General features: G+C 62.9%; 1 protein-coding gene across 3 annotated transcripts; it reads left to right on the top strand.

Annotated features, from left to right (window-relative positions):
- Positions 1-270: 270 nt before the first annotated feature.
- PARD6A (par-6 family cell polarity regulator alpha) lies at positions 271-17,027 on the top strand. 3 transcript variants are annotated; one of them, XM_034788953.1, is made up of 3 exons: positions 271-403; positions 2,215-2,437; positions 15,898-17,027. In XM_034788953.1, exons 1-3 carry the CDS (start codon positions 341-343, stop codon positions 16,644-16,646), a joined length of 1,035 nt encoding a protein of 344 aa, XP_034644844.1. In that variant the 5' UTR covers positions 271-340; the 3' UTR covers positions 16,647-17,027. The 3 variants fall into 3 exon arrangements, with proteins under 3 accessions (XP_034644844.1, XP_034644843.1, XP_034644845.1); XM_034788952.1 differs by having other exon boundaries at positions 15,895-17,027; XM_034788954.1 differs by having other exon boundaries at positions 281-403; positions 2,066-2,437.
- The last annotated feature ends 834 nt before the right edge of the window (positions 17,028-17,861 follow it).

Raw genomic sequence — 17,861 nt, 5'->3', positions numbered from 1 at the left:
CCTGGGGCACGGCCCCCCCCGGGACACGCTCCTGCCCCTGCGCCCCCGGACACGCTCCTGTCCCTGCACCCCGCCGCCTCAGACCCTGACACTACACCTTGGAGAGCTCCCACCCCCGTTACCTAGGCGACGTTGTCAGCAATCTTCCATCCAGACGCAGGGGACGTTCTGAGCCCGCCCCCGGGCCCGGCCTCCGCCAATCCCGGGGCGGCCCCTAACCTGCTCGGGATGACGTCATGGCCGGTGAAAACCCCCCGTGGCCGCAGGAGCCGCAGCCAGTGCGGGGCGGGCAGGCGGCGGGAGCAGCAGCCGGGCCCGGCCCGGCCCAGCTCGGCCCAGCATGGCCAAGCACCATCGCACCCCGGCGCGGAGCCCGGAGCCCGTCATCGAGGTGAAGAGCAAGGTAAGCGCCTGCCCGCGGCGCCGCCCGGCACGTCCCGCCCCGCCCCGGAGCCCCGCGGGGCGGCGCGAGCAGCCTCCCGCCCCGGGGCAGGCCCCGGGTCCCTGTTGCAGGGGGTCCCGCGCGGCCCGGGGCTGCAGCCGGGGCAGGACGGGCGCGCTCCGGCTGCCACCAACTCAGCCCGCGTCCCCACCGCTCTGGCGGATGCGGGGTCGAGCGGGTTATTCCGTGCGCGGGGCTGCAGCCTGGCGGGCTCAAATCGCCCTTCAGTGCCGGGGCTGGAGCGCCCCGAGTCCGAGCAGGGGCTAGCTCGGGTGCCCTGTGCGGCGCGAAGCCCTCGCAGTAGCCGGCAGGTTATGCAACGATGCAACAGACCCGCGCTGCCGTCTTGCAGGCTGACAGCTCTAGCATCGGTCCCCGGGACACCCGGGGGCTGCGCGAGGAAGGGCCCTCGCCCGTGGAGCTCTGCCCGGCTTGTGCCAGCCGGAAACTTTGCCCCTCTGGCCTGGGGGAGAGAAAAGCAGGTTCCTGGCGGTGTCCCCCCCGGAATCCACCTGGCTTCTGGAGTCTGGCGAGCGGCTGCAGGACAGCGCCTTGCGCCGGCTGTTTTGATCGGCTTCCCTTTGTCTCTCTGTTGGGTGATTGATTTTCTGAGGGGAGCAGTAATGAGGGAGGTTGCGGGAGGAAGCGCCTGGGTTGTCTGAGGAGAGATGAGGGGCTGTATATGCAGCCTCCCTCTTCCCGTGCCTGGCGTAGGGCAGAGACGTTCCCTTGCCCCCCCCCCCCAACCCTGTATTCTGCCAGCCCGGACTGGGTGCCACAGCTCTGGGTGCCACAGCTCTGGGTGCCAGGGCAGTGCGGGTCCGCCAGCGCAGCTGAAGTTGCCGTGTAGATTATTTTTTTAATGTTGCCTCTGGTGCGGGGCTCCTCAGGAGGGAGTGTGGGACAGAGGGCACACCCAGGCCTTGGCTCTCCTGCCAGTCGTCTCCCTGGGTGGATTTTAACCTTGCTGCTCAGAGGCTCTAGTAGGCAGCAGCTCCTCGTGGAAATGTGACTGTAGAATTGCCTCCTGGCACCAGTGCCTTGCCCTGCTGCTTGCATGTGCCAGGCTTCCAGTTGGTCAGGGAGGCCTCTGCAAACCCAGCGGTGGAAGTGGAGCGCTGGCTACCGGGTCTCCTGAAGCTCGGCTTACAGGGGAGTGAGGGGCCGTAGAGGAGGCTCTTGTGTCCCTTCCTGCACGGCAGTCTAGCTAGAGGTGACCCAGGTCTGCTTTCTCTGCCTTGCAAAGTAATGCTGGGCAAGGGACTTTCCGTAGCCCCCTGCAATGGCGAACACACGGTGGCCAGAAGTGGCTGAGTGCAGGGGCAGTGCTTCCGGTGAGACCTGGGTGTGTGACCCTGTTCAGGCCTCCTCGCACCTGGGAGCTTCCCTCCGTTCTGCAGTGCCACCTCTCTTCCCACTGGCCTGACTCCTCAGCCCACATGCTAGTCCAGGCAGACCCCATATGGGCCAGAGGATTCCTCGATGCAGCCATGAGTCAGTCAGTGTGGGATGGGACGGAGCCCCGGGGAGCGGGGAGGGTGCTGGGATGAAGCTCAGGGCTCCTGGGGGAGGAGTTGGTGTGGGGGACCCAGTGTAGTCTGACCTCATTCCATGTGTGTGCAGGCACCAAGCCCTGGCCATCTCGGCAGGTGAGAGCCCCTGACTGATCCCCCTATGGTCTGGACATGAAGCGAATCGTGGGGCAGAGCTGAGGCTGAGACCCCTGGCTACCATGCTGGTCTCTGGCCCTGACCCCTCTTCTCTGCCCCCAGTTTGACGCCGAGTTCCGCCGCTTTGCTATGAAACGCTCCAGTGTGGGTGGCTTCCAGGAGTTCTACCAGCTGATCCAGACGGTCCACCAGATCCCCTGCGTGGATGTGTTGTTGGGGTACACGGACGTTCACGGGGACTTGCTGCCCATCAACAATGACGATAACTACCACAAGGCGCTCTCCTCTGCCAACCCGCTGCTCAGGATCATCATCCAGAAGAGGGGTAAGTCTGGGGCAGTGCCGGGCACCGTCGGCTGCCCACGTTGGCCTCGGGTTCCTTATCTGGCTGAGAGCTTCCTCCTAGGGGAAAGTGTGGAGTGGATTTCGTTGACCTGCTATTCCAGAGCACTAAACATCAGACCAGCTGCAGCCTGTGTTTTGTGATAACTTTGTGGTATGTTGGTGCCCAGGCACTTCAGCTGTGTGTTACAGCCTCCGGTACACAACAGTGTTGGGACCTCTTGCTGCACAGGGGAGCATAGCCAGCTGGCACATGTGATCAACCAGTACATTTATATCCTGGCGCTGGTGGGAATTGCTAGCTGTGATGGTTCACTTGCTTTGATGGTGACTTGTGGCCCAGTGGGAGTAGGGTGACCAGACAGCAAGTGTGAAAAATCAGGATGGGGGTGGGGGGGTAATAGGAGCCTATATAAGAAAAAGCTCCAAATATCGGGACTGTCCCTATAAACTCGAGGCCCCTGGTCACCCTACTCTCTCCCCAGGACTCGAGCAGGGCCTGGCGGCCTAGGGCAGGGAGGCGTGGAGGAATCATTAACAAAATGCAGAAGTTGTCGCCCATCTCACAAACTGCATTGATGCATCGTTCCCATCAATCAAACAGGGCAACAGTGAAGTGTCTGAGGGGGCTCTGCCTGTGATCTCCCTCCTGCGCTGGGCCTTGTTTAATGGTTGTGTGAGGCCACCGATTAAAGCCCTTGCACTGTATTGCGGGACCGGCTGAGTCCTCTGGGGAATGGGTGAAACTAGTTACGTTTCAACAGAAGAAACAGCAGAGAGTTAAACTCCTGCAGCCTTAAAGCCCCACTGCCCTGCAGGGTGAATTCAATTAAGGAACACGTTGTTCCTGGAAAGTAGCTCGTCTCTTCCACAGGGGGCAGGTGAAACTCTAAGCCACCGGGCCTGGAATTTATCTCCTCCCAGCATTCTTCACTTGTCCTGATGTGCAGTGCTGCTGTGCGCTGTTGAGCAGTGACAGTGTTCCACCCCAGAGATGGGTGAATGTTCCCTGGGTAGGGAAACGTCTTTCATTACCCATATATGCCGATCATAAGAACAAAAATGGAAATACATGTGAACCTATGGGAATCTGCTGCATGCCTATAAGTTCTTTCATCTGGAAGGGTCTCGGAGTGCTTCCAGTGGTCTAATGCATGCAGGCACTAGGGTGACTTCGGTCGCTGCTGAAATGCAGCTTCCTCTGGGGTGAAACAAGCTGTACTTCAATGTACACAGCAGCTTAGGACAGGAAGTGGAGGCTACCGTCTCCGATCGCCACTGCAGGGAGGATTAGTCAGCAGATTGTGAGGCTGAGTGTAACCTAGATTGAGTCCTGGGCAAACGTCATGAGTCTGGCTAAAGGACCAGTGGGTCTAAGAGACCACATGTGGCCAGTAGCGGTATCAGCTGCCCGCTCTGAGGGGCAGCACAGCGCCCTCTAGGGCTGTGCCACAGCACTGCGTTGAGTTCCGCTCTCCCAAAGTGTTGCCTATTGAATTGCCAAACATCATCCCTGCTGATGCCTATGGCGTGCTCTGCTGGTGCCCTGTGGAGCCCCAAACCAACGGGAGGACTGGGGATTCCCCTGCTGTCCCGTACAGGGCACCCGAAGCCCCGAGTTCCTAAATGGCTTGGAGTAGCCAGTCATCTGCCTCTGGCATTGGTGCTCTCAAAGCACGAACTGGAGGGAGGAGACTCCTGCTCATCTCAGGTCTCCACGCAGCCCTGAGCGGTTTACTCTCTCGGATCTGAATGCTCGTCGGGGGCCAGGTCCCAACCCCCCTGGGGAGCCCCCTGGTCTCTGGGGTGGCTGAGAAGGGTTTGACCCTCCTCTGCCCAGTCTGCATGCTCCTCAGCGGGGCTTACTGCCGGCTACAGAGGGAGAGGAAAATATTGGCAGATCGCTGTGGGATCAGAGCCCAGGATGCGCAGAAGACAGAGCCTTGGCCCTTCTCTAGCCCCTGCCCTCTGAGCCAATCCCAACCCTGGTGAAGTGAGGCTGGCCCTGTTTCCCAGGTCAGGAAAACTGAGGCACAGAGAGGGGCAGTGACTTGCCCCCGATCAAGGAGCTGCCAACTCCAGTCCCTGGGCTCTAGACGCTAAAGCAGCCGTCCGCTCCCCAGGAGTGCAGGCACAGCCGGGCCCAGGCTTCCAGCCACACCGAGGGGGAGCAGGGTGGGGACTTCACTTTGAATGACATAGTCACACGTTTCTGTCTGTGAGTGAACAGACCTAAAACCCAGTGTCTGGCGGCCGCTGCCTGGAGCGCTGGCTTGGGAGCAGGCCATGGGCTGATGATACCGTCTTGCCCATTGGGGCAAGGAGGGGACAGCAAGCTGGCCTGCCGCCATGGGGCTCTGCCGTGCACGGCATTGCCAGGCCCTGCTCCCCACGCTGCTGCCCCCCCAGCCAGCACTATCGCTCGAGCTGAATCCAGGAGGCCTGAGCCCGCTGCTCTGGGAAAGGCCTTGTGCGCAGCCAGCGTGAAGGCGTGGGAGACTCTGCCCAGATCTAGAGCACGGCCCAGCAGTCTGTCTGCCTGCACGGTGCTGGCTGCGTCAGCCGGGTGCTCAGAGCAGCCAAGATAAAAGGGGTGTGTGTGTGTGGGGGGGAGTCTGGCTGGACTCCCCGGTGAAAACAAACTGCTCCGTGGGGTTTCCAGGCTGGCGTTCCCGCAGCAGGCTGCTGGCCAGTGAGGGGAGAGATGTCTGGGAGCCGCTGATGTGAGGGTTCACCTCCAGGCTGGGCGGGAGCTAAAGCTGGCCCAGATGAAGGCAGCGTCTCCTGGGCCCGGTGGCTCTGGGCCCCCCCTCCCCAGATGGGTTCATGCTGAGGTCCCACCAGCGAGGCTCTCGGCAGATGGAGGGCTGAGGCTCTGGCACTAGCCAGCTGGAGGGCAGGCCCCCAAGGGACAACATCCTGGGAGGGGAAAAGGAGACGGGCTTGGGTCTGCCCCACAGTAAGCAGGGCCTGTGTGTGCGCATCCCCCGCCCCGGGGAGGGCTTGGGCCCGGGGTGCTGCCCTCGAGCTGGGGGGCTGGGCTCTGGGAGCACCCCAGAAGTCCTGGAGGATCCGGTTCCAGGCCCCCCCCCACCAGTCTGGGGCACCTCTGCTGAGGCTGAAATGGCAGTGGGACCCCCAAGTCCCAGGGGGCTAGATGGGAGGGGCCCTTGCGTAACCACCCCTCTCCTCCGCACATGCCCGTCCTCAAGCACTGGCTGGAAAGGGGTCACAGCTCCCCTGCGCTGGCAGGCTGGGGGGCGGGGGGCACTGCCAGAAGCTACCCCCGACTCCAAAGCTGGGTCTGCTCTGCCTCTGCACTTCCCACTTCCTCCTGGGAGCTAGTGTGAGAGTGGGACTGGGGGCTGCCAAAGGTCTGGCTCTGACCTGCTTGGGGAGAGCAGTGCCGCTTCCCGGCAGCCGTCTCACCTGCTGGTCTCTGGGCAGGCCTGGAGGAAGAGTCCAGCTCTCATGCAGCCCCTTCCTTGGCACAGCCAGACTGTGCTGGGAGCAGAGCCTGGGATGGGCATGCAGGGCACCCCCGCCTCAGGCCCCTCGCTGGGCAAACCCGCAGCTGGGTCCCCCCGGTCTATGATTCTGCAGAGCAGCAGGGCCTGGCCAGTGGCTGGAAGGGAGACGGGGAGTGTGGGGCTGCCTGTGCGTGTGTGTCGGGCCTGAGGTGTTCCCGGGGGTGGGACAGATTTAAAACAGAGCCTCAGAGATCCATAGCACAGCCCTTAAATCGCATCCTGTACTGAGTTCTCCTGCCTGGATCCCAGCCTGGGTAGCTGCCTCCTACCCGCTGAGACTCCCCCTGCGGCTCCGCTAGGGTGTGGGATTCCCCTGTCCACACTGCTGCTTTGTGCTGCGAAGCAGCTGTCGCGTCCCACCCCAGAGCGGGCTGCATTTCGGGAGCGGGGGAGCAGGTGATCCTGCGCCGGCTCTGGGGAAGCAAGGCGCCGTAGAGGTGTAGGATAACGAACCAGGATGCGCAGGCTGGGGAGGGATAGAGCCAGACCTGCTTGATCTGGGGTCGCTCCACTTCCCCCCTGGCCTGGGGTCTGGCTTATGCTGAGGACTCTGTGTGTGAGCCCAGGCCACTAATGGGAAGCGACTGTTGGGAATTAGTGCAGTAACAAGGCCTGGAGGGCGCTGAACCTAGGAAAGGGAAGTGTTGGGGGAGGGGGCTTCCTTCTGGGGCTGTGTTTTTTCTCCTCCCCCCCCCCCCCCCTGCTGCTCCATTCATGGGGGGAGGGGGCGCTGTGCTGGCAGCTAGTGAGTGACTTATTGTAACCAACTGAGCGTGGGGAGATTCCCAAATCTCTGACAGTACGTCCAGGGCCAGGTGCTGGATGGGCTGGCCTAGACTAGAGACTGCACAGCAGGGGCAGGGGCAGGGCTGGCTTCACCCCCGGCCCTGCCAGCCTGCCCAGCAAAGACAGGGCCGCCCAGAGGGAGGGGCCAAGTGGGGCAATTTGCCTCGGGCCCCACATGGGCCCCCACGAGAATATAGTATTCTATAGGATTGCAACTTCTTTTTTATGGAAGGGGCCCCCAAAATTGCTTTGCCCCAGGCCCCCTGAATCCTCCGGGTGGCCCTGGTCTGGAGAAGAGAAGACTGAGGGGGGACTTGATAACAACCTTTTATGTGCTTTGAAAACAGTTACAAGGAGGAGGGAGAAGAATTGTTCTCTCTAGCCTCTGAGGACAGGACAAGAAGCAATGGGCTTAAATTGCAGCAAGTGCGGTTTGGGTTGGACATTAGGAAAAACTTTGCAACAGTCAGGGTGGCTAAGCACTGGGATAAATTGCCCAGGGAGGTGGTGGAATCTCCATCATTGGAGGTTTTTAAGAGCAGGTTGGACAAACCTCTGTCAAGGTTGCTCTAGGGCTGCTCGGCCCTGCCTCAGCGCAGGGGCTGGACTAGGTGACCTCTTAGGGACACTTCTGCCATTCTACATCTGCTGCAGTGACAGGAAGCCAGGAGAGAGCACGGCGGGTTCCTCCTCCGTGCAGCAGCTGCCCCTGCACGACTCCTTGGAGGGTTAAAGGAACAGATGGGACAGATGCAGAGTCAGCTCCGCCCCACGCCTGGGATAATGCAGGGAGTCGCTGAGGGCAGTGTGCACACACATTTGGGGGGACTGGAAGGGGGGAAGCTCCAGGACTGTGGGTTCAGGAGGACCCAGCTCATCTCAGATCCCGGCAGGAAAAAAGAACCCCAGCCCCTTGGCTCACGGGAGCCCATGGTGCCACTTCCCCACAGCGAGGTGCCATTGCCCAAGATGGCCAGAGCCTGCCCCTGGCCTCCCGGGGGTAAGTGCATCCCGCCCAGCAATACCGCTTCCAACAACCACCGTGCAGCATGCACACGAGCCATTTTACAGCTGGGCTCGCACCTGGGAGTGCGGAAGTACATAGCACTCGGCAGCAGGCCTGGGACGGGGCTTTGCAGAACACTACGCTGTGTAATGGCATATGTCACCCTCCGCAATGCACCCCTCAGCCCCAGCGATACCCAGGGCACTGGCCCTGCTGAGCGGGAGGGGACCGGGGCGAGTGGAGAACTCGGAGTCTCACCCTCCTTGCCCTGGACTCCAACGTGTCTCAGCAGGGCCTCACTCTAAGGGTTGCCAGGGAAGGTCTGTATGGCTGGTGTCCCGTCCTGGACCCAGACGGCAGGGGCCCACCCCACGCTCAGAGGCCCAGCACCCATCAGCCCCTCGTTGGCAACCAAGGGTGTCAGAGACAGAACCCGAAGCTCCTTGCTCAGGGCCACCTGGAGGATTCAGGGGGCCTGGGGCAAAGTAATTTTGGGGGCCCCTTCCATAAAAAAAAAGTTGCAATATTATAGAATACTATATTCTTGTGGGGGCCCCTGCGGGGCCTGGGGCAACCCCCCCCCCCCCCCGCCCCCTGGGCGGCTCTGCTCCACACTAACCAAACCCATTTTTTAAAAATCTCCCTTCACAGGTCATGTTTTCTAGACCTTTAATCATTTCTGTTGCTCTCCTCTGGACTCTCCAATTTGTCCACATATTTCCTGAAATGTGGTGCCCAATACAGCCCAGAATGACCTTAGCCTGTTGCAACTACATCGCATTGATGCCAGTATTCAGTTTGCAGTCTATGAACCACAGATCCTTTTCAGCAGTACTACCACCTAGCCAGTTATTTCCCACTTATTGTATCGGTGCGTTGGAGTTTTTTCCCTCCCCACATGTCATACGTGGCACTTGTCTCTATTGAATTTCATCTTGTTGCTTTCAGACCAGTTCTCCAATTTGTCAAGGTCATTTTGAATTCTAACCCTGTCCTCCAAAGTGCATGTGACCCTCCCAGCTTGGTGGCATCTGCAGATTTTGTAGGCAGGCTCTCCACTCCATTAGCCGAGTCATTAAGGAAAATACTAACTAGCACTGGACCTAGGAGACAACCCCGTAGGATCCCACTCAATACGCCGTCCCAGTTTGACAGTGAACCATCGAGAACGACTCTGAGTATGACCTTTCAACCAGTTGTGCACCCACCTAGCTTGTTTATGAGAATGTCATGTGGGACTGTGACAAAAGCCTCACTAAAATAAAGTTCGATCACATCTACTGCTTCCCCCCATCCAGTGAGCTCAGTAGCCCTGTCAAAGAAGGAAATTAGCTTGGGATGACATGATTTGTTCTTGATAAATCCATGCTGGCTATTCCTTGTAACCCTATTATCCTCTAGGGCAGTGGTTCTCAAACGTTTGTACCGGTGACCCCTTTCACATCGCAAGCCTCTGAATGCCACCCCCCCTTATAATCAAAAACACCTTTTTATATATTTAACACCATTATAAGTGCTGGATGCAAAGCGGGGTTTGGGGTGGAGTTTGACAGCTTGCAACCTTCCCCCCCCATAATAACCTCGTGACCCCCTGAGGGGTCCCACCCCCCAGTTTGAGAACCCTGCTCTAGGTGCTTACAAACTGACTGATTGCTAACTTGTTCCGATATCTCTCCCGGTATCAAAATCAGCCTGACTGGTCTATAATTCCCCAGGTCCTCTTTGTTCCCCCGTTTGAAGACAGCTCTGACCGATACGGCAATTTCCTGCAGTGTCACTGGGAGATCTCGCTGTATTACGTTTGTGTCAGCATGGTGGGCCAGGGATTGCCTGGAGTTCCATGGGGGAGAGTGGCCACAGCTCACCCCACAAACTAACAGTGCAGAGTGATGAGGTGAACTCCCCCGCCCCCCACCGATGTGCCACCATCTGGAGAGGTTCACGTGCGCTGGTTCAAACTGGATTCTCCAGAGGCCCCCAGACAAGGAAAGGACTTTTGGATCTGAGTTTAAACTGACTCGGGGCCTGCTTCTGATCCAGCAGCTGGACAGGTCCTTCTGATCCAGGGGGCCCCGATCCTCCCTGGGAAGGGCTGGGGGCTTTGGCCCCCGGAGGCCCCGTAAGACTGAGTGAGCGCTGGTACGTTTTTAGGCTGTTTGTAGGAATTATGATGATTTTCTCTGCAGTGCTTTCATCTTAAGAATAAATGTGCTGGCTTACAAGGGACTGCCTGGTGGCTTGTCACTGTGGGTGATTTACAGCTGTTCGGAGCGTCTGCCGAGAGATCAAAGGCCTGTTTAGACAGTCCGGCTTGCTGGGAATAGCGCTGTTGGCAGAGAACTGTGCAGCCTGGAAAAACCCTGGTCAGGGGGTGGTGACAGCCGAGGAGCTGGGAGCCAGGAGCGGGTGCCTCTGCTGGACCCACAAAGGGGGAATACCGGCGAGTTGCCTGAAGTGTGACATAGGTACTATCTTTGCCTAGTCCTCTGGTGGAGCTAGGCAGGGCAGGAGCGGAGGGGGGTGGCAAAGGGCTGGGCAGGCAGCTCTGCTTCTGGGGAGCATCGGCGCCACCGGGTCCCTGACAGTGTTACCAGGGGCCTAGGTGCTCCCCAGCACTCCCCCCGCCCCCCCCGGCCTCAGCTGGGACTCTCCAATGGCGAAGGAGGGCAGTGTGGCTATCGCCACCTCACAAAGGGGAAACTGAGGCACCAAGGGGGCAGTGACTTTCCCAGGCTTGCCCAGCCCAGCTCTCCTGAGTCCCAGTCCTGTGCTTTGCCCGCTCAGCCTCGCTTCTCCGGGCACTGCCCCTGTAAACGGCAGGGAGCGAAGCGCCGAGCCCATGTTGCTGTGAGTCCCGAGTGAGCCTGCCTCCGCAGCAGAGACCTGGCCCCAGTTCCCAGGCCTCTGCTCCCGCGGCTCACTGACGCTTGCACCGCTCTGCAGCAGCCCCTGGGCTCAGCCTGGGGGCAGTAATGATGGGATGGGGGCAGAGACTCCGCTGTGGCCAAGGACGGCTTCTGTGATGTGGGGGCCCCCGCCACCTCCCCCTTGTAGGCCAGGTGCCCTGCGGGCAGCTGCTGGGCAGGGTGGGTCCCGGGGGGGGGGGGGGGGGGGTTCTCAGGGTTGGGGGGAGCTTGCAGAAGGAAAAGCGCAGCCTGACAAGAAATGGCCCTGGGCATGTGGATTCTGGCTCCAGCATCGGCCTCCTCCTCAGGCTTGCGTGGGCCGGGGCAGCCAGGCAGCCCCGCGGTGGGGTCGGCAGAGGCAGCTGCCCCGGAGGAGGTTGTGCTGAACTGCTCGCATCCCTCGCTCACAGAAATAGCTGGGAAAGGCCTTGCCGAGTTTCCTGGGCTAAAAATATAGCGTGGTGTGTGCACGGCGAGATATTTATAGCCACCAGCCCCTGCAGGCGGGCGTGCACCGGGAGAGGCACTCGCTGCTCAGCCAGGCGGCAGGGCTCACGGGCTGGGGCTGGGCGGCCCCGGGGTCTGACCCTTCACAGCCCGGCCTAGGCTCTCGCCTCCCCCCACCTGTCCATAAGCTCCACATCAAAAGCTTCGTGGAACTCGGGAAAGAAACCTGCGGGCTGGCAGGGCCACGCTTCACTCACTGCCCCAGCCAGGCAGCCCCGGGCTCTGGCCATCTCCAAGGAGCAGCCAGGCGCTGCAGGGGGCGGGGGTCTCCGTACTGGCTGCGATGCCCCAGTGAGGTGCTAGGGGGCTCTGTGGTGTCAGTGACTTGAGGGTGTGGGGGGGTCTCTCTCTGCCAAGTACAGGCAGGGGCGTGAGTGACTGTAGGGGGCGCTCTTCTGACCCCGTTGTGGTGCTAGGGGCTGGATGAGCCTGACGGCTCCTGGCTCCATGAACCCATGGGCGCTCTGCCAGAGTTGAAGCCTGGGGTGTCATTAGCTGGGGGTGGGCTCCCCCCCCCTATTCACTCCCCCTGCCCCCAGATCAGCCCTGCCCCACCCCCTCCCCAGGGGAAGGCTGGGGCGCACTGTGGCCAGAGACCGAGCCTGCGGGGGGAGCTCCTGGCCCTTGCCCCAGGGACTTGGGACATGCTGCCTCAGGGGGAGGCTGTCTGCTCGGCTTGGCACCTTGAGCTGCTCCGAGCTGGAGTCAGTTGGCGTGGCCGGGGGATCCCAGCATGCCCTGCTCCTTGCCGTGGGTTCTCTGCTTGGGGGGACTGTGTCTGGAGTCTCCCTGGCCCCAGTGGCAGCAGCTGGGACTGGGGCGCTGGCCCCACCAAGGGTCTGGGGTCGTGGGGAAGCTGTGCGCAGATGGGCGTCTGTGGAACCAGCTGCCTGGGCTGGGCGCACCAGGGGCCTATCCGTAGCTGTGGCCAGCTGGGGAGAGGAGGGTTGGCTGGGAGCTGCCAGTCCCATGGGCCCCCCTCTATATGCAGAGGGCATGGGAGTGGGCTGGGAGCCCATCTCTCCCTGGCTTCTCATGGGGCATGGCTAGTACTCCCCGCTGCCGAGAGCTGGTAGTCTGCCTTGCCTGGCATAGAGACGTCCCCCCTTCTGGTGATCCACCTCAAGGGGTGGGCCCTCTGTCTCTGCTGTGGGTGCCCTCAGAGCGCTGGGTGATGCTGCCCTGAGCATCATGGGACAGGCACGGGGGGAGCGACCAGCGGAGCTAGGAACATGCCTGCGGGCTCCTGCATGCCAGCCAGCCCTGGCTCTCTGCCCCAGCGGGAAGAGGCCAAGCTGGCGTGCAGGTGACCTGAGCTGGTGCTTGTGGGAGCTGGCAGCTCCAGGGTTAACTCCATGGGGCATGACTCACACTACGATTAAAGCCGAGTTATTCAGATTCCTCTAATCCCAGCCCGGCACATGCCATGTAATCCCCCAGGCCCAGCTCGACTGGCAGGTACAGCCCCACCGCTGCTCTCACCCACCGCTGTGCCAGCACCTGCCCGGCAGCAGGGAGGGACAGCAGCAGGCCAGGGCAGAGCGGGGTGTCCTCGGCGTGGGCCCCAATCAGCGGCTGCATTGCTCCCCATGGCTGGGCTAGTGGCCGGAAGGGAGGGGAATCGGCCAACGCCAGCTCCTCCGGGACCAGGCCGAACAGAGACCGTCCTGAGCTCCCCCTCCCAGAGCCACGGCATCACGTGCCAGTCAGCCTGGGGAGGGGGACTGGGCTGTCCTAGGGAGACCCCCCACGTCTCCCCCCGCAGGATGGGGGGAGTCAGCAGCTACAGTGTGGCCAGCTCCTGTGTGAGGGAGGGGAGTGATGGGGGTATGTTAGCAGGGGAGGGGGTGTTTTGAGGAGGAAGTGGTGGGGCCGCGTCCAGTGTGGTAACACCCTCAGCCACGGGCTGCCTGCTCTGGGCCTGGCATCTCTGAGTGTCCTTGCCCTGGCGTGGCGCTGGGGGTCTCGACTCGCGCCTCCCGTCACCAGCACGAAGGGCATAACCTGGGTGGGGGCAGCCGAGGCTGCAGAGCGTGATGTGATCCATGGGCACAGGCTGCTCTGTGGGGCAGGGCATGAGGAGGGGCAGCTGGAGTGGGAGGGGGCAGTGGTCTCTCAGGCAAGGGGTCTGAGGGCTGCCTCAGCGGAAGCAGCCCCTCCCCCCCGGTGGGGCAGAGGGCAGTCTGGTGTTGGAGGGGAGCAGGGGATGGGCTGGAGCCCAGGGGCGAGGGTGCATCCCAGAGTGTTAGGCAAGAGGGCCTGTGGCAGAGATCTGGGTCTGGCACCTCTGTGTCCATCGGCGGGTGGGCTGAGCTGGGGGGAAGGATTGGGGAGATGGGGTGTGCTGAGGGAGGTGTCATGGGGGGGTGCTGTGGCCTTGGGGGAGGGGAAGTAAAGCAGGGAGGGTTTGGTGGAGGTGGCGAATGAGTTGGGGTCCTGGGGAGATGTCCGGGGGGCGGGCTCGCAGAGCATTCGGGCAGCGCTGTCTCCCTTCGCCCCATCCCTGGGCTGACATGGCCCAGCCGGCCCTGGCAAGGAGAGCCCGGTGCCAGCCGATAGCAGCGTTCCCATGGCACTGCCCTCTCCGGGCTGGGCAGGAGCCCGTGTGACGCCAGCCGGGCCTGGCCCCCGGCCGAGTGCCCTGGGGAGCTGTCAGGACAGCGCGGGGGTGGCATGAAAGGCTCGGAGCACTTCACGGCCAGGGGAACCTGCTCCCGTCACCCCCAGGTGCCCTCCCCTCAGCCTGAGGGACGCTGCCCAGCTGTGGCCGGCCCAGGGCAGGGCTGGAGCCCTGTTGCCATGACGCTCTGGGGCAGACATGGGGCATTGTGCTGCTCGCCCCCTGGTGGCAGGCCTGCCCGGCTCGACATCTGCGTTGACCCCCGGGCATCAGAGGATGGGGCTTGCGGCCCCCTCCAGTCCTGCAGGACGGGTCCGTCGCCCCAGCCTGGGCACTGCCTGGCCAGTCCTGGATTCTGCCATCTGCAGCTGGCTGGCGTGATGCTCGTGTGGGCAGCGCCAGCCCTGGCTGGTGGTCAGCAGGAGCGATTGGTGCCCTGGGGCTGTGCTGAGCGAGACCACGATGCTCTCGGCAGCCAGCCGAGGGCACTGCTGGGGCACGCGGCTCTGGAGCTGGGGCAGGCATCGTCTAGCGGGAGGCTCCCGTTGGCCCCATGGGCAAGGCAGGTGCCTTGGGGAGAGGCCCTGAAGCTACACAGACAGCTCAGTCCCTGGGATCCACCAAGTGAGGAGGGACTTGCCCAGAGCGATGGACCCAGGAGTCCTGGCCCCTGCTGTGCCTAGGTGCCCTCTACTGCTCCCGGGCAGGCCGTGCGCCATGTCGACATGGTCCTCCGTGTTCCCTGCACAGCACAGCCTGCCCGGAGCCGATACCGGCCAAGGGCCCTGCAGCCGGGGCCTGGCTCAGGGCAGGGGCAATGGAATTTCCCCAGGACGCCGGGGTTCACACCGTGCCCTGGAGGGGGGTTGTGGGACATCACCAGCACAGCTGTCCAGGTGGGTGAAACCCTCCACTCTGCTCCCTTGGGGCTGGGACAGCAGGATGCCTGCCTGACTCCCCCCCTCTCCACACACCCCGCCCCCCCCTGCTCTCCAGCCACCCACAGGCCAGTGAGCTGGGAACCCAAGGGGGGCAGGCCGTGAGATCCCAGAGAGGGACGGGCCCAGCCCAGTCCTTCCCCTCCCCCCCACCGTTGCTCTGTCCTTATCAGAGGGCTCCAGGCCTGCCGGGGGAGGGGCTCTTGCTGGGTGGGTTTGGTGGGGGAGGGGCTCTTCCAGGTAGGCTGGTGGGTGGAGATCATGGGCTAGTGTGGGGGTTGGGGGTGGGGGTCCAGCTGGAGGGGTCGGGGCTGGGACACTGGTTCTAGGGCTGAGCAGAAGCAGCTGCCTGGTCCCTGTGGGGCTGGTGTGGTTGGCAGAGCCCAGAGGGTTTCCCACCCAATTCAGCCCGTGGGTGGCACCGTGGAGTCTCTCTGCCGCCTGCTGACCCCTCCTGCCCACCGTAGCCCTGGGCTGGTCAGCCATGCCAGCCGCTGCCTGGGCTAGCGAGGACAGCGCCGTGCGCCAGAATAGCTGCCAAGGGCTGCAGGGGGCTCCTGGCGCAGGCGGCAGCACCCAGGGGCTGGAGCAGGGCAGAGCCAAGAGGACGAATTCAGGCGTCTCGTCCTCGTTGGTGGCTGTGATACCTGGAGAAACATCCAGATGCCTCAGGGGGGACTTCAGGGAGAGCCCAGACCCCAAGTCAGGAGGGGAGGCAGGGGAAGCCTAGGGATGGGCTAGCAGGGGCTGCGGGTTGGGAGTGAGGGGCCCTGGCAGAGCTGGGGTGGGGGAGCCAGGGCGGGGCCAGCAGGGGCTGGGGGTCGGGAGTGAGGGGCACCGGCAGGGCGGGGGGAGCCCAGNGGCGGGCCGGGGGCTGGGGGTCGGGAGTGAGGGGCACCGGCAGGGCGGGGGGAGCCAGGGGTTCCATGTGATTAAAATAACCCAGGAAGACGAGTGCAAAGCCAAAGCAGGGAGGGGCTTCTGCTGGGGGTGAGCCTGGGCTCTGGGTCAAGTTCCTGATCTCAGCTGCGTTGGGGCAGCTGGCTAGGGGGGCCTGGCTGGGGCGCTGTCTCCAGGAGGGGCCGGGGCCGGCTGCTGGGGCCAGTGGGTTCCTGTCTGACCCAGGCACTCTCCTTGCTCCCTGCAGCAGAAGCCGACTCCAGCGTCTTTGCCTCCAACTCCCTGCAGCGGAAGAAGAAGGGGCTGCTGCGGCCGGCGCACCACCGGTCCAAGCCGCAGCTGCTGATCGGCCTGCCCCAGGACTTCCGGCAGATCTCCTCCGTCATCGACGTGGACATCCTGCCCGAGACGCACCGGCGCGTCCGGCTGCACAAGCACGGCTCCGACAAGCCGCTGGGCTTCTACATCCGCGACGGCGTCAGCGTGCGCGTGGCCCCCCAGGGCGTCGAGAAGGTGCCCGGCATCTTCATCTCCCGCCTGGTGAAGGGCGGGCTGGCCGAGAGCACGGGGCTGCTGGCTGTCAGCGACGAGATCCTGGAGGTGAACGGCATCGACGTGGCCGGCAAGTCACTGGACCAGGTGACGGACATGATGGTGGCCAACAGCCACAACCTCATCGTCACCGTCAAGCCGGCCAACCAGCGCAACAACGTCATCCGCAGCAGCAAGGCCTCGGGCAGCTCGGGCATCTCGACGGACAGCACGCCCAGCCCCGCCTCCCACTACCTGAGCCACTACAGCACGGCCGAGGGCGAGAGCGACGAGGAGGGCGACCTGGTCATCGAGAGCGACAGCGCCGCCCGCTGCCCCAACGGCGGCCTCCTGGACAAGAGCTGTCAGCAGAGGCTGGCGCTGCCCGGCTCCCTGCACTCGCTGGGCAGTGCCAATGGCAGCCGCGGGGGCAGCCTGCAGGAGGACGGCACGCTCCTCACCCTATAGAGCGCCGCCCCACCCCCTCGCTGGCAGGGGGGCGGCGGGCAGTACGGAAGGCCCTGGCAGCCAGCCGGGTCCTGCCCCAGCCAGTCTCCTCCTCTCCGGCAGGGCCAGGACGCTGGGCGCCCCGTCCCCACCACAGGAAAGGTGGCAGCCGGGAGTGGAGACGTTAGCGCCAAGCCCTGCCCCTCCACCGGCTGTGGGGCTCCCCACCCTTGGGGGGAACCAAATGACTAGACACTGCACCTCTCAGGCCTCACCCCCTGGGCCAGACCCACCCCTCCCTCACCCCTTTCCTTCCAAACAAGTGGGTTTTTTAAATTGTTTTATGAAAATATGCATCATAAATTAATATATTGCGATGGGCCATTAAACCTTTTTTAGGAAGTGCTCGCTCATCTCTTGTGCTCGCCCGGGGGCAGGTCCCAAGAGGGGCCAAGGCTCAGGGGTCGCCCCACCCCCAAGGCTGGGTAACGAGGGGCAGGGCAGGGTGGGCAGAAATGCCAGTGACTCCAGCCCTGAGTGTTCCTGGCTTGTTAACACGCCTGGCAGGGAGGGGCTGGTGCATGCCTGGCCCCTTGGGCATCTCTGCTCTCTGGGGCCAGTGTTGCCGCTCACACCCATGAGGGGAATGGCTCCTCCGCAGCCCCCACCTCTCTGCAGGGCACTGGCTGCATCCTACAGACCAGTGGGACCTGTTCCGGAGCCAGGGAAGTGCCCAGTGCAATGGCACCCCGCCCCTCTATCCCACAGACATCCCCTGGGGGCGCAGTGCTTCCGCCTCCCCAGCTTCAAAAGGGTTAACACCCACCCAGCAGGGCCTGGGTGTCCATTCGGCACGAGGGCACTGGGGTCTGCCAACCTTCCATCACCCCTCCCCCCAACTGGTTCAGGAGTCATAAATCACCAGCCCTGGTGCAAGGATGTGGCGTGAATCACGTCACAAGTCCCATGGGCGCCCTCCCCAGCAGGGCCGGAGGTGCTGGGACGCCGCTACCTGAGCCGCTGGCAGGCAGCCTGGCCCTGCTCTCGGGGGCCTCGTTCCCTGGGCCCAGCGCCCGCTCCTCCCTCCAGGCCTGGGCCCTGCCCAGCCCGCTTTCGTGCAGTACCACGAGGAGCAGCCCCCAGGTGCCCCTGCCACGGGCCAGAACGGGGTGAATGTGCCCTGGAGAATCCAGCCCAGCCCAGGAACTAACTCCTGCCAGGGCAGTGCACCGGACA

This window comes from Trachemys scripta, chromosome 13, assembly GCF_013100865.1.
Source record: "Trachemys scripta elegans isolate TJP31775 chromosome 13, CAS_Tse_1.0, whole genome shotgun sequence".
Classification (NCBI taxonomy): Eukaryota; Metazoa; Chordata; order Testudines; family Emydidae; genus Trachemys; species Trachemys scripta.
Note: the sequence above shows the minus strand (reverse complement) of the source record. Positions and strands in the feature narration are given on the sequence as shown.